Source organism: Crocodylus porosus, unplaced genomic scaffold (genome assembly GCF_001723895.1).
Source record: "Crocodylus porosus isolate Cpor-Errol unplaced genomic scaffold, CroPor_comp1, whole genome shotgun sequence".
NCBI classification, from domain to species: Eukaryota; Metazoa; Chordata; order Crocodylia; family Crocodylidae; genus Crocodylus; species Crocodylus porosus.
Window position 1 is genome coordinate 58,702,650 of NW_017728886.1, and position 14,559 is coordinate 58,717,208.

Consider the following 14,559-nt stretch of genomic DNA (forward strand, 5'->3'; position numbering starts at 1 on the left):
AGGGATTGTGTGTGTGATCCTCAGCTTTGTGCAGCCCCTCATGCGTGTCCCAGTGAGGAGGTGACTGTCCTAGCTGGGAAACAGGCTCTGGGCCTTTCCCACTCTTCTTTTCTACGGTAGAATGGGGGCCTGAAACGCTCTGTTCCTGGAGGAGCAGCACAGGGGGTCTCTCTCTGGATCAGGTCACAGAATCCTAAGAGTGGGGTTGGGAGGGACCTTCAGGGGTCACATCTAGCCCAGCCTTAGCCTGAGGCAAAAGCATCCTTGTCCAGACCATCCTGTACACACCAATACAAAGCTCCCCTGCTTCAGCTGCTTAAGTTGCAACCAGGGTGGGGAAAACCCAGGCAGACCCTGTAGGCCAGGGTAGGGAGTTAAATCCCTCCCCAGTCATACTCAGCCTACTGGGGCCTAGCCACACCCCACCCCACCCCCAGCTCAACTTCTGTCTAGCCTGCGGGCCACTGCAGAATGGAAGGGAGGGCTTGCTCTAGCACCCCTAGCTTCTAGCCTGAGCCACTGCAGGCATGTGCCTGCATTTCCAGAATCAAAAGTGAAGGTCTATTCACTTGTTTCTCAGTTCAATTGATGCAGGTTAGACTAACTTGCAAAGATTAAATCGATTCAGACTCGGGCTTTTTGAATGCCTGTACTTAGCCCTAGTGGGCAAAGGACCGTTACTTTCCCTAATGATAATCTCACAAAGTCTACAGGCAATCCCTGCTTAACACTGTTTCACTTAGCATTATTTTGCTATAATGCTCATTTGAAATTGATACCTGATTTCAATTAGGGCTCAGCAAGTTTTGTTAGAACGCTTGAGGTCACCATCTTGGGTCATCAAATACTTTCGGTTTCGCTTAATGCTCAGTTTTTCAGGAACCAATTAAGAGTGGGGGTTGCCTGTATTTCAATTTGTGGCTTCAGCCCTGCACAGTGTCCCTGGTGGCTCCTTGGATTGATAGGGTGACTATGGGCTTTTGGTGGCATATCAAAGGCAAATTACGTTGTTTTCCTTTGAATGTTTGTAACTGGATAGGAAGACAAGGCCTAGTTAATTCATTTTGAAAGGCAGTCCTTCTAGAAGCAAAACAATTCATTTTCAAGCAAAATGATGTAAGGCTCTACAGTGTGTGGAGCTCTGACAAAGGTACAGTAATTCCATAATGGTATATGTAGTTCCTGCAAATTTGCAGTAATTCATTTTCTACAACAGCGTAATAGCACAAAGGAGCCATTGCCAGCTATAGTATCTATAAATCAAGCATTAACAACCCCCAAGAAAATACCAAGAGCAATGTTCAGTCAGTATTTTTTCAATAAAGATTTCCTAAGGTTATCACCATTTTAATTTGTTAGAGCAGTTAGACTACTGCAGGCTACTATATTTTGCTCATAAAGATGTTTGACTATGAACCCATAAAATCTGAAACAGGAAATAATTTAAGTGAACTGCTTTCTCTACAACTTTAAAATTTCAAAGATAGAATATAAGTAAATACAATTTTACAGAAAAACTACTTGGAATATTAGAGAGATGAAATATTTAAAAGATCATATACATATTAAAATAGGTTACATTTTAATTTTCAAAATAATGGACAAAGTGTATCAACATGCTGTCAGTAAAACATTCAGTCTATTGATAAATTATTGGAGTATGCCAGTCTTCAAACTGTGCATCATTTTACATTGCATGCTAAGGGCCAAATTCTTGTCGCAGTTATAAGTCCCAAGCAAATGTGTTTGACAGGGGTACATGCAAACCTTGTGGGAAAAGATTTATCCCTGTGACCTGGAGTCACAATACACAACAACTGTACAGGCCAGTGTCTCTAGCTTCATTAGAGATCAAACTTAATGATCAGGGATCCTGGTTTTCTTTGTTTTAAAAAATGCTAATTATCTCATTTAAAAATGCAAATTCTCTGTTTAAAACCCCTAAAATCTGCATTTTTCCATGATTAAAATGAAACACCACTCTATAATATAAGGGTGTCAGTTGAATACAATGTTTTATTGATATATTTACAATTTTAAAGCAATTTGGAAGCCTACCAGTAACACAATTACTATAATAAAATTCATTCTAAATACCTATACATTTTGGCATTTGATTTTAGGTTTTTTATCATGGAAAATCAGAGCTCCCTTTGCCCCCTTAGTTCACCAGGACATGGGGCCAGCTGTGATTGTCCCCCCCCCGCTTCTACTGTTTTGTGGCGCTCAACAGCTCTGATATGCCAGTGCCCTGTCCATGCCATTTCCCCTCATTCCCAAGCCACAGCCCCTCAAGGCCTGCTGGTGCCCCTCACTCCCTACCCACAGCCCCCTGACCCCCCACTCCAGCCCTGCCAGAGGGGGCCCCCAGCTGCCAGGGCCATGGAGCCAGAGACCCAGTCTGCAGCCCCCTCCCCCATCCCAGCAGTGCCCAAGCCCTGGCTACCACCCATGGGAGATGCCGGCTGCTGCATGCCCATGGGAGTGTGGAGCCCTTTTAACCCCAAGGGAGGCCAAGATACATGGGTTCCCCCTCCTGTGTGGGCAGCACAGCTTGAGGGGAGCACATGAGGGGGTAGATGCAGGCTCAGGGCTCCCTCCCCTGCTGCCCTCCCCCTGGGGCCTTCACATAGGTAAAATGCAGGTAGCCTGCATCCGCCCCTGCTCCATGCACAAATCTGGGGGTCATGTGCCCCTCACAACCCCCAGGAGCGCACGCATCAGTGGAGAGCCACCCCCCGCACGCGCTGCTCCCCAGATAAGCAGCAGTTATGTCCCACTGGCCACCTGGGCCCTGCAGCTATGAATTCCCAACCTGGGCCTCAAGGCCCATGTAGTATCCCAGCTAGTCAGCAGCCCTAGCCCCAGCCAGCCCTGCCCAACTCCCTCCCTCACTATGGGGACCTCATCTTCCTTCTTCCCTGCTCCCCTCCCACCTCTACCCCTGACTTTCCTGCAGAGAGGTGTTCTCATGCTGCCTGGTTGCCATGTGCATGTGTGTACATGCATGCACATGGCATCCCCCTACGTGATTGCTCTTCCACTCTCCCGCAGCCCCTTGCCAGCCTGCAAAGGTAAACCCACCATTTCCCATGCTTTTCTCCATAAAATGAGAAAATCTGGGTTTTTCTCCTTAAAATAAGAAAACCTGATTTTTACTGCATTTTTCCATAGTGAACGGAAAACCTGGACCCCTGCTAATGATGTAGCCAAGTTAAATAGTGGCTTTGACCATTGCACTATTTTAACTTGCCCTCCCCTCTTAACGTCAAATCCTTATTGCACCAAAGGCAGAACTACAGAGCATGAGTGACGGGTGCTTCCTGAATCTGCCGGGGCACCTGCAGAAGCCACTGACCCCGTCAGGGGGGCACCAGCCCTACCAACAGCCTCAGTGTCAGCTATTGGGGGGGCACTGGCCCCATCGGAGGGTAGCGGGGGACGTGCAGCCCCATGCACTCCTACCAGTCGCCTATGCTACAGAGTGCAGAGCTGCATTTTCTCCTTGAGGAGCTTCTCTGTGGCCTGTCTGCAAATCACACAGCAGAATTATGGTGGTGTTGCTATTTTTCCAGGCTTCGTGGAATCATGCAAAATGGGGAGGAGAATCTCATAGTTTGCAGTACTGGTAGTTACCACATATGAGGTGCTAGAACTGAGACTAGTGTCACAAAATGTCCCCACATGGTCCTACAGATAACAAACTTACTTCATCAGCTACTGTTTACAAAATCTTATGCATCTCTGATTTGTTTAGTAAGTCTATAAAGGCAAGTACCCTGCCTTCTGCCTACAACAATAACCAGCAAAAGTTAATATAACTTTATCCACACATCTCCAACATTTATGTATCTAGGCATATATAGGATGTGCAGCATGGATAAGTTACCATGAAAATGTTATTTTGTTTATTTCTTGACTTGAGTACTTAAATTCATAAACTTCAATGTAATCAGAACTCACAGTAGAGGCTCTCTCTTTTATTAGACCAACTAGATTTTGACAAAAAAAAAAATTCTTTAATTGCAAACTTTTGGGCACAAGCACCTTTCTTTGGCCATAGGAGAAAAGAATGTAAAAGTTCTCCCAGGTAGAAATGAAAGTTCATATTTCATAGGAAAGTTAAAGGTGTAGTAAAATCTCCTGTTTGGCACAGTTCATTTTATGCAGGTTAGGCTCAGAGAAAAGTTGGAATAGTCTGTTGACCTCAAAGCTGTTTGGTGGCAAACAGGATGTAGTCATATTCCTTCTCCGTGGAATATGAAACATCATAACCAGAAGGAAATATGATTGCATCCTGTTTGCCACCGAGCAGCTTTGAGGTCAACAGACTATTCCAACTTTTCTCTGAGCCTAACCTGCATAAAATGAACTGTGCCAAACAGGAGATTTTACTACATCTTTAACTTTCCTATGAAATACGAACTTTCATTTCTACCTGGGAGAACTTTTACATTCTTTTCTCCTATGCCCAAAGAAAGGTGCTTATGCCCAAAAGTTTGCAATTAAAGACTTTTTGTCAAAAACTAGTTGGTCTAATAAAAGAGAGAGCCTCTACTGTGAGTTCTGATTCCTTTAGACCAATACAACTACAACTTGGATACCTAAACTTTAATGTTACATTAACCTCAAACTTTATTTTTGAACTACAAGTTGTAATGCTTTATTGGTGCCATCCTGTGGTAAAGCTGTGTATTGCAGCTTTTAATTAAATACTATCCAAGTTCAGTACAACTAGCTACTCTTACATAGAAATAATGAACTAAACAACATTTACCTAAAAATACAATAGAAAACATTTATTGGATGCATACTTGATATGAGAATTACTTTAACGCTATTTATTAAATCTGGACTCCGGCCAAGAGATAAGAGAATACATTTGAATGTCGCAAGTTGTGACACATTGATAAATCTATAAAATCAACTTAAGTCCATGGTTCAAGAGATGATAAACTGAGTGGGACACTAATGCCATATTTTGAGCTTCCTTTCATATTCTCTTTGCTTCTTTAGTACTTGGCCAAGAGCATTTTATACAAGGCATCTAATTGTATTTTGCCCTTAACATCTGTCCTTAATATCTTTAAAAGCAGAAGAGCTATTCAGCTTGTCATTATTCACAAGATATGCACAAAATAAATCAGAACTTACAGATCATCATTCATGAAGATGTCACTTTTTTTCAACTGGGTTGTATCATAACTCTGCTCAATGGGAAGACCTCTGTAAAAAATGGGAAAGAAAGCCACAAGCACGCATATTTCAAGATGGTTGTAAACAATTAGGAAATACATATTGAGTATTTTTTGCATGAGAAAGTAGCTCTTATCACAAAAAATAATAGTTACAAGAAATGGAGATATTTTACTGTCAAGCAGTAAGCAGATACTTATGAACAAAATTATCTAATAAATATCAAAATGTTTTCTGAATTGCAGAATATCTCACATTAAAATCAGTAGGAACTATGCATGCTCAGAATCTCTGATTCATACCACTAAAAGTCAAAGGAAACTCTAGAAATGACTTCAATAGATTCAGGATGAAGCACTTGTAACATGATCCTATTAGTGGGTGAATATTTCCTACAATACTGAACCCCCTCAGCTTCCTTCTGATATCAGGAGGCAGGGAGGATCAGACCCTTATTGGGTTGAAGGATGCTATTTTCTTCAGTGGTTCTTATCACTGAACAGAAGACTTGCCTTTGAGTGTGAAAACAGCATCTTATCCATCTCTTCCATCATGGAAGAGATATATGTTGCTTGGTTATCAGCAGCTAAGACAGGGGAAGGCAGGGAAAGGGAGAGAGAAAGGGACCACAAAACCGAAGAAAACAGAGGTGGAATAACTTGTTTTAACTGGTAACTTTATCTCTGGAATGAGGAACAGTCTCACAATTCCCGACCTCTGCCTGAAGAGGCTATGCTCATCAGACATTAGTTAGAGAATTTTTCAGTATCAGCAAGGTGCAGCTATAACTGCATGGTAATAGTGGCGACATGGACTGGTAGAAGAGAGAGAAAGATCTTGGGTCAGGGTGATAAGGCACATGTTTGTATATTCTACTGGCTCAAGGTAGCTTTCAGGGCATGTGAAGGTTCTGTAGTAGTCTGACAATGGCATTTAGCCAACTGTTTGCATACACTGTCTAAAAGCTAGTTAACTGTCTCACCTCTTTTCATTTTTGAGCCAGTGCTGATACCGTGCCTGCTTCCTTATATCCCTCTGGTGACACCTTTAATCCCTGAGGGAGGCCAAGATACATGGTCTCCTTAGACAAAGCCAAGGGTGCTAAACCTCTCTGGACCCACGAGCTGGATCCCCCATGCGGGATTGGTTTTCAAGCCAGATCTAGCATCCAGGCAGACTGTAGGGGTCAGTCCATGGGTGCGATCTGGAGTGAACCTGCACGCTGGACCTGGCTACAGTATGACTCCATGCACTGACCTGACCCCACGCATCAGATCCAGCCATGGAGTAAATGGACTGAGGAAGCATGGAGCTGCATCATCTGGACTGTAGAGATCCTCACAGGTCAGAAAAATCTGGCAGTGGGGAAGCAGTGGCAGTGTCAATTGCCATGTCTCTGGAAGCAATTAACATTGCTACCACTCCTCTGCCCCAAAATTTCCCAGACCCATGGGGGAGCCCTGCAGGTCAGCCCCACAGTGCTAGAGGTTCAATGCCATCCAATGAACTACCACACAGTGAAAACTTTATGGAATGTAGATATTTGCACTGTCATCCCATGTGACATCCTACAAGTCATCTCTGAAAACTCCAAGTTCCAGTTATTGTTCAGAGGCACAAGGGCCTCAAATGTGGCTCTCACTGAGGACACCATATACTAAATACATCTGTGATGTGAATGATCCCTTCAGGTTAACTGTAAAAACATGCTGACCTGGAGGCTTTCCATTTTTGCTGTATTTACTTCTAAAAGATTATAGTTACAATAATGCGACTTTAGATAACTGGTAAGATATGGGTAAGTACCAATAAAGCATTGTATTTGGAATCCAGATAGACTTTAGTCCGGTGCATCTGCATTAATACGATACTTGCAAGGCAAAAATATTGCTGCCCCCTGCATCTACAATCACTTTTAGGTCAATGCACAACTGAGCATCTTTAACTGAAGACTGTACTGCGCGGCACCAAGCTGATAAACAGTTGTAAATATATAGTGCACTTCTGTACAGGGGCCTTTCCAGTATTTTTAATACATACTGGCATCTGATGATGAAAGATTAGTATTACTTTAGTTTTTTTCACATAATTCCAACTCTGCCAATCCCTATTCCGATGACTTAAAATTTCCTTATATTCCAGTTTATGTAAATTGGATGAGAGCGATCCACTCAGAATGTTTAAGAGTCAGCAATAAGTAAGTGCTGAAAAAAATCTGCTTTTCTTCATACATTTTCTATTGAGATGTTATAAAAATAGAACAATATTAAACATATTCTAACAGCAACTGGTTATAACCACAGAGTTTTGAACTGCAGTACTTGAACCATTCACTTTAACTCCACATCATGTCAAAAATATTTACAAAAAACATCAATACAGATGTTCTAAAATATATGGGTCTGAAAAAATTTACAAAGAATATATCGAACCCTGTCCAGCACCGGCATGAGATTTATTTTATTCAAGTTCATCCTGGTTTGATCTCCAATTGTCCAAACATGCTGTATTCTATTAGCCAATATTGGGTAAAACAATGTTTTAAAATTCCAACATTTAATGCATGTCACCAACTGACCTTGGCCAAAGATCCCCACCATACCCATACTGTTGATGTCCTTTCGTAAACATACAAGAAGGCTCATTCTTTAGCCTGTGATCTTCTGGCAATGAAACTGGTACAATTTCTCCATGTTCTCTTTCTGCTCCCCAGGGAAGCCTGCACCACTGAAATTCATTCTTGAACTTCTCATACCTGAAACATAAAAATCCATAACCCATTCTTAAATCACAGCAACAATTACAGTGACTTGAATATCTTCACAGGTATCTTAGAATGGAAATTTTTATTTTATTTTATTGGTGGTAGGTTACTCCATTTTGACTGATCATAAACAAATCAATGGGAGTTTGTTCATTGATTTCAACAGCAGCAGAATCAAATCAAGCATGCTTTAATCAACTGGAAGAAAAAAGAAATTGAATATAGATCAAAATATGCTACTTGTTTAACTGCACTTGCATGTTCTCTGTTATTAAAGCAGAGATGAATATGTTGTCCTCTAGTTGATATACAAAATTGGACCATGACTTGGTTTCCCCAATTTATGGTTTTCTCTTCTCTTCATTGAGCACACCAATAAAAATTACTTTTAAAACTGAGGCAGTGAGCAAGACTGGTAAGTACTGGCCCTGGAAGGAGAAGCCTCAAGATTGCTCCCAAACTCAAAAACCATAGGTTATGCTGCTGTATTCTCATTTAGTTTATGTTAAGACAGAGGCAGTAAGGTCTAGCTGGAAAGGGAGGATCCGGGGATTTTATCTGAGGATCCAGGGCTATTCTGTCCCCGAGACCTGTCTTTGATGCAAAAGGTCTGATTTTTCCCTCAACTTCAGTCAGGTTTATAGTGCAAACTTTTGCTGGCATAAGTAGATTGATCACAGACAGAAGGTAGGACAGGGTGGCACCTTAGGGTCTTGGCACAGGTTACCTTAAAACCAACATAAAGGTTATTAAAACAAGAGCAGTCATTAAAGGGTGCTAAGCTGCCAAACATTCCCTCTAAACTTTTCAAAGTTATGCCATGCCAGCCAAGGTTTATCTTTGATTTGTTTTGCCTAGATTCCAGGGTATATATTGTATGAATGGTGTGGGAAAACAAAATGCCTTTGATTCCTCCAGCATCCCAGGATACATAGCTCTCAACCGCTTCCCACCCTCCAAATCTCTAATGGGGTCCCCATATGTGCCCCCCACTTCCCCTGGCTCCAGGCTAACAACTCTCTGTGTGCATAATTGCAGAGAGACCATGGAGGGAAGGGGGAGCACACTTCTTGCAGCCCATGGTCTCAGTTAATTGAGCACTGGAGACTCTGGGCTGAGCACGGAGCACCCAGACAGGGAGACCAAGCAAGCGTCTCATGGCTGTATGGTCTCCATCTCTTAGAAGCATAGAGAGATCTATAAGCTAACCTGTTTAGGCATTTTTATTCTTCCTTCCACACCCCTACCCTTCCATGTATCATGCATCTTATATAAGACAGTTCCTAGGCACACGAACCTAACCTCTAAAGTCACCAGGAAGAGAAACAACATAATTTAATGTTCACTTCAGAACTAGTAGTTTGAGAGCATTGGTATATACCATTCTGGCTGCTCCACTGGGTTAATCTGTGCTGCTTTAACACACATTCCAAATTTTAAATTGAATTCCTCTAACAACTGCATTAAGTGGACCGGTGCATGGATTGTTATACCACATACATCATAGAACTATCAATTCACTAGAAGCAAAAATACCAGGTTTGTACAAGTCCTAGCATCTACCTGCCAAAGACTCTTTTATAAAAAAAACCCTGGGGGATTGTGGGTTGGCAGAGTCCATGGTCAGGTGGGTTGGGAGCTGGCTAAGAGATCAAACCCAGAGAGTGTTAGTAGATGGGTCTGTATCATCCTGGTGGGAGGTGGCCTGCAGGGTTTAATTCTTGGCCTTGTGCTGTTCAACATCTTAATTAACGATTTAGATGAGGATGTGGAAAGCATGCTGTCTAAGTTTACAGACAATACTAAGTTATGGGGGAAAGTGGTCATGCTAGGGGATAGGATGTAGATCCAAGATGACCAGAACTAGTTGGAAAGGTGGGAGATTCAATAAGGATAAATGCTTCACCTGGGGAGAAGTAACCAGTGACATGAATACAGATTAGGAGATGTCCTGGCCAGCACAATGTCTGAAAAGGACCTCAGGGTTATGGCTGATCACAGGATGAACATGAGCAGCCAATGCGATGCTGTAGTCAGAGCTAATAGCATACTGGGGTGCATTAGCTGATGTGTTGCAAGCAGGACTAAGGAATTGATACTTCCTTTCTACTCAGCACTGGTGAGACCCCAGCTGGAGTACTGTGTCCAGTTCTGGGTGTCATACTTCAAAAAAGATGTGGAGAATCTTGAAAAGGTCCAGAGAAGGGCCACAAGAATGATTAGGGGCCTGGAGGACAACCTTTATGAAGAAAGACTAATCTGGGACTGGTAGACTAATCTGGATCTGGGACTGTTCAACCTGAGGAAGAGAAGAGTGAGGGGGGACTTGGTGGCTGTCTACATATATGCAAGGGGTGAATATTGGGAGCTTGGAGAAAAACCGTTCACTGGGGCAACCCAGGGGAAGACAAGGAGCAGTGGCCATAACTGTTAGAGGATGACTTTAGGTTGGATGCAAGGAAGACCTTCTTTACAGTAAGGGTGACTTACATGATTTGACTTATTTTGCTTATGGGGACTGAAGGCCAGTTTTGCTTGTATAATCTCACCAGCAGAAGTCAACATGAATCATTGATTAGCATTTCCTTTTGGTTCATTTTAAGGAACGCTGACACCACAAGCATGCAGAACAGTTTGATGTCCAAACTCACACTCAGAACACTGCACACCCTCCACTTGTAGAGCAGATGTTACCTTATGCTAACATAACAGATCAGGAATAACTTTGCAGGACTTTAGTGTGAAAAAGAGCCAGAACAGGCTCATTATTATTTGAATTTGGGCTTTTCACTTCATCTTGATGTATCTCCATTTATCTATCTGTAAAACAGCTATAATAATTGTGATCAGAGTCACAGGTTATTTATAGTTTGTTTGTTTTTTTTCCAAGTGATATGAAAATCTCTGGAAGAATCCTCTTGTTCAATTAGGAGAGACCTCAGGGTGCTGACCCCAAGCTTGGGAGATGGCATCATCAAGCTACAATACTATGCCATTTCTTCATGACACTGTATCTTGATATGAGGAGGCAATTTGTTTATCTAGCAGGACAAACTAGAATAATCCTGTGGGGGGTGATGAGTGATGAAGCATATCTTCCTCCTCCGCCATATTAAAATAACTATATAAACTTTTAGCATCTAATTTTTTAAAAAGTTCAATTTATGGCTTTTTTCCCCCCCTGAAGGTTAGCAGCCAGACATCAAATCATTCTGTAAGCTTGTCAGTATTCATTAAACTGAACCCAGAGGAAATACTAATAAATCATTCATATTGACTTCTATCTGCAGGTTACGAAATTGCAGAACAACCCCTTTGCCTGAGACAGAAAAGACCAACATTGCACACAAAGGTAATCACCCATTCTGACCAAACAAGGCTTTGTTAAGCCTCTAACGTTTATGGTCGTCCTCACAAAGAGATAGTTATGGTCAATATCAATCCAGTAGGATTATAATTTTCAAGGACACGAACAAAACACTGTCTTCGCACAGAAAATATCAAATTAAAAACCAGACTGGACAAGCTGTTAAAAAATTTACTGTAGGGAACAATCTTGTACTGGCAAGGAAACGTACTGAATAGCCTATCACAGGGCTGTCCAACTTCTAAAGCTCTGGGAGCCACACCAGTGGGGGCCACATACTGTACAGACCACATCAGGTGAGTTGTGGGCCACTGGGCTGCTTGCTGCATAGACGCTTCACTCCAATGCTCCATATACCTGAACAGGCACCCCCAATTACTGCACCACCACTCTCCCCTTTCCCCTGCTACTGGACCATATGGGCACAATTCCCTTGTTCTCCTGCTGCAACACGTCTTCATGAGTACTCCCTTCCCACTGCCCTATGCAGGTGTGCTCTCCCCTCTTCCCCCCCGAATGGTCCTGATTGCCCCCATTATACCGTGCCACACTGACCCACCCTCTGTGGCAAAAGCCATAAATGGCAGCTGGCAGCGGAGAGAAAGCCCAGAGACTTCAGATGCTGTTGCAGCAGGAGCAATGAGGGGGAGTAGTGGCTGAATGAGTGTCCAGGGCCACAACTTAAATCCTTGTGGCCCTTGGGCTACTAGCTGGATAATCTTAGTCTAAAAGGTAGCTTCCATTTCTAACTTCCATGATTCTATCTTTTCAGGGGACTCTGAGGGAACTTGTACATGTGACGTCAGTTTAGTCCTCACTAAACTAAATGGTTTATTTTATACCCCCGGACTTGACACAGTGTGTTTTAATTTATTCCGTCACTGTGTACAAGTGACAGCTCTTAAACCAAATAAATCTAAAATGTGCTATTCACAGTAAACTACTGCACGGAAGCTGCGTACCAATCCACCCCATTGATCACTCTGGTACTGAATTACAGCAGGAGGCACCAGTAAACCTCTAATCCCTGCTATAGACTGGGGATTGCCAACATGTAAAGTTCATCAAAACTGTTGCGATTTCATTAATAAATTTAATTAAGTGTCATTTCACTAATTTCATTACTTTTTAATACCTATTTTTAAACTGCTGCTATGCCGAGTAAGGACATGCTCCCCCGCCTCTTCCAGCTCAGGGGCTGCCTGGCCCACCAGCAGCTCATTGCCCAGCTGCGGGTGTTGGCAGTCAGGCTCCACCCAAAAAAAGGATTGGGCCCCTTGCCATTTCTGCCAGGATGCCCCAGGAGTCCTGCCTATCTGAGCCCCTCACTCCCAGGCTATGCTGGTGTCCCAGGAAGTGGCCAGTGCCTGCACAGACACTCCCACCCCCCCAGCAGGGCCCTGCCCAAGCTGCCCACCGAGCCCGTACTACCCCTGGGCACCCCATGAGGTCCCAAGATTACTAGGGGCACCATTGCCCTATAATCCACCTCATCTTACCGAAGGAATATAAAACTGCCTGGCTGCTTTGCACATGTGGCTGGGAGCAGTTTAATTTCCCACTAAAAAATAAAACCGTGGCCACCTGCTCCTGGGACTGCAGGAGCCCCAAGAAGCAGCCACCACTTGCAAGGACACCCCCACCTGGCCAGCATGGCCCTACCCAGGCTTCCCACGTGGCCTGTGCTGCCCCTGGATCCTCAAGGGATGCCTTGATTGCCAGGGGCACCGTCGTCCCATAATCCACCCCTGCTTAATCCAAGGTATATTGAGGCGAATGGTGCCCCACTCCCAACCCTCTTTTTGGTGTACAAACTTCAGACACCAGACCTGCTGGTAAGTTTGTATCTTATGGCCATGTGTGTTCTAGATGGTGTTTTGCAAGCTTTGGCACCAAAAACATCTGCAAAGTGTAGCTAATCAACAAGCCATGTACTGATGTCTAGGCCCACGAGGGGTGCCCTTTTGGGGCATGGCACAACAGTGGGCTACCCACCAGCGACCCATGTGTCAAGACACTGGTTCCTGCTCTCAGTTTCTTTCATAGCCGGTGAGAGAATAAATATTGACAGAACTGACCCACTATTCATAAAGCAAGTATGCTTAAGACTCAAGAGGTCTCACAGAAAGCCGCTTGCCTGTTTTATGTTAAACTAGTGAGAGAAGAAATGGCATCAGGGGGAAAATCAGGCTGTGCTAAGTATAATGGCTCAAATAAGGGACTGACTATTTGGCTGTGACTACAGCTGAAAATCCTTTGCTGCTTTAAGTGGGCTGCTGAGCACAGTTCATGTGCCATTTAAAGCAGGATGGAGTTGTCCAATTCCAGGTTCTAGCATACAGGCACCATAATTTTTCTAGTGTGCAAGCCTCCTCACCCCCACCTAAGCTTTAGTTTTACCAGGGCAGACACTTTTAATGGTTCGTCCTACTGACTGAGGCTTCAGAGACAAGCCAGTCCTGAGGCTTGTGCCTGGCCCAATGCCAGGGAAGGGGCAGGTAGTGTCCCAGATGGTCAGCTGGGCAGGGACCACTGGGAGCAGTGTCTGGGTCACTAAATTTGGCCAAGGTTCTTTTCTTCACTGCAATGCCCCAGAACTCCTTCACCAGAGGTGCCAAGCCATTCACAACACACTGCTCACTGGCTCCAGTATAACACGCACCAGTTGCAAAAAGTTTCTTTGAAGAGCATAGCTCTCCTCTGCAATTTTCTTTTTAATCAGGAAATGAAACTGATCCTGGCTGCATGCATATTGTGGCCAGTTGGTTTTATATTCCTGGCATTAATCAGGGGTAGAATACGGGCTGATGGTGCCACTGGCAATCAGGGCCTGCCCTGGGAAGCCAAAGGCAGGGCAGTATGGCCCAGGCATGCATCCTGGGCAGGGCTATGCTATGCAGGCGGGGATATCCATGCAGGTAGTGGCCACTTCCTTGGGCTGCTTGCTGCCTAGGGAGTGGGCAGCTGCAATTTGCTTTTTACCAGGAAATAAAACTGCTCCTGGCTACCCGTGGGATGTTCATGCAGGTGAGCAGAAGATGGACTCATGTCAGGCTGAGCTGCTACACACGGTGTCCAAAAATAGCCACTACATACAAATACCTGAAAACTGAAGTGACATCAGGTGGACAAAGGGGCTCACTACACTGTGATGGCTCTGGGGTGCGTGCTGAAGGAGATGGGCGCACAGGTGGTTTTCTCTTCTATCCTGCCAGTGAGTGGATGAGGCAGA

At 43.9% G+C, this 14,559-nt stretch overlaps 1 protein-coding gene across 4 annotated transcripts in view; it reads right to left on the reverse strand.

Annotated features, from left to right (window-relative positions):
* CUNH7orf31 (chromosome unknown C7orf31 homolog) overlaps nt 1-14,559 on the reverse strand; it is a 50,367-nt gene that overhangs the window by 25,563 nt on the left and 10,245 nt on the right. For 2 of the 4 annotated variants that reach the window (XM_019534855.1, XM_019534851.1), the window contains exons 3-4: nt 7,775-7,951; nt 5,155-5,226 (exon numbers count right to left, since the gene is read on the reverse strand). In XM_019534855.1, the coding sequence (XP_019390400.1) occupies nt 5,155-5,226; nt 7,775-7,951 (249 nt within the window). Of the gene's footprint in view, nt 1-5,154; nt 5,227-7,774; nt 7,952-14,559 lie in introns of those variants that run through there. The other 2 variants (XM_019534864.1, XM_019534871.1) reach the window with 2 other exon arrangements.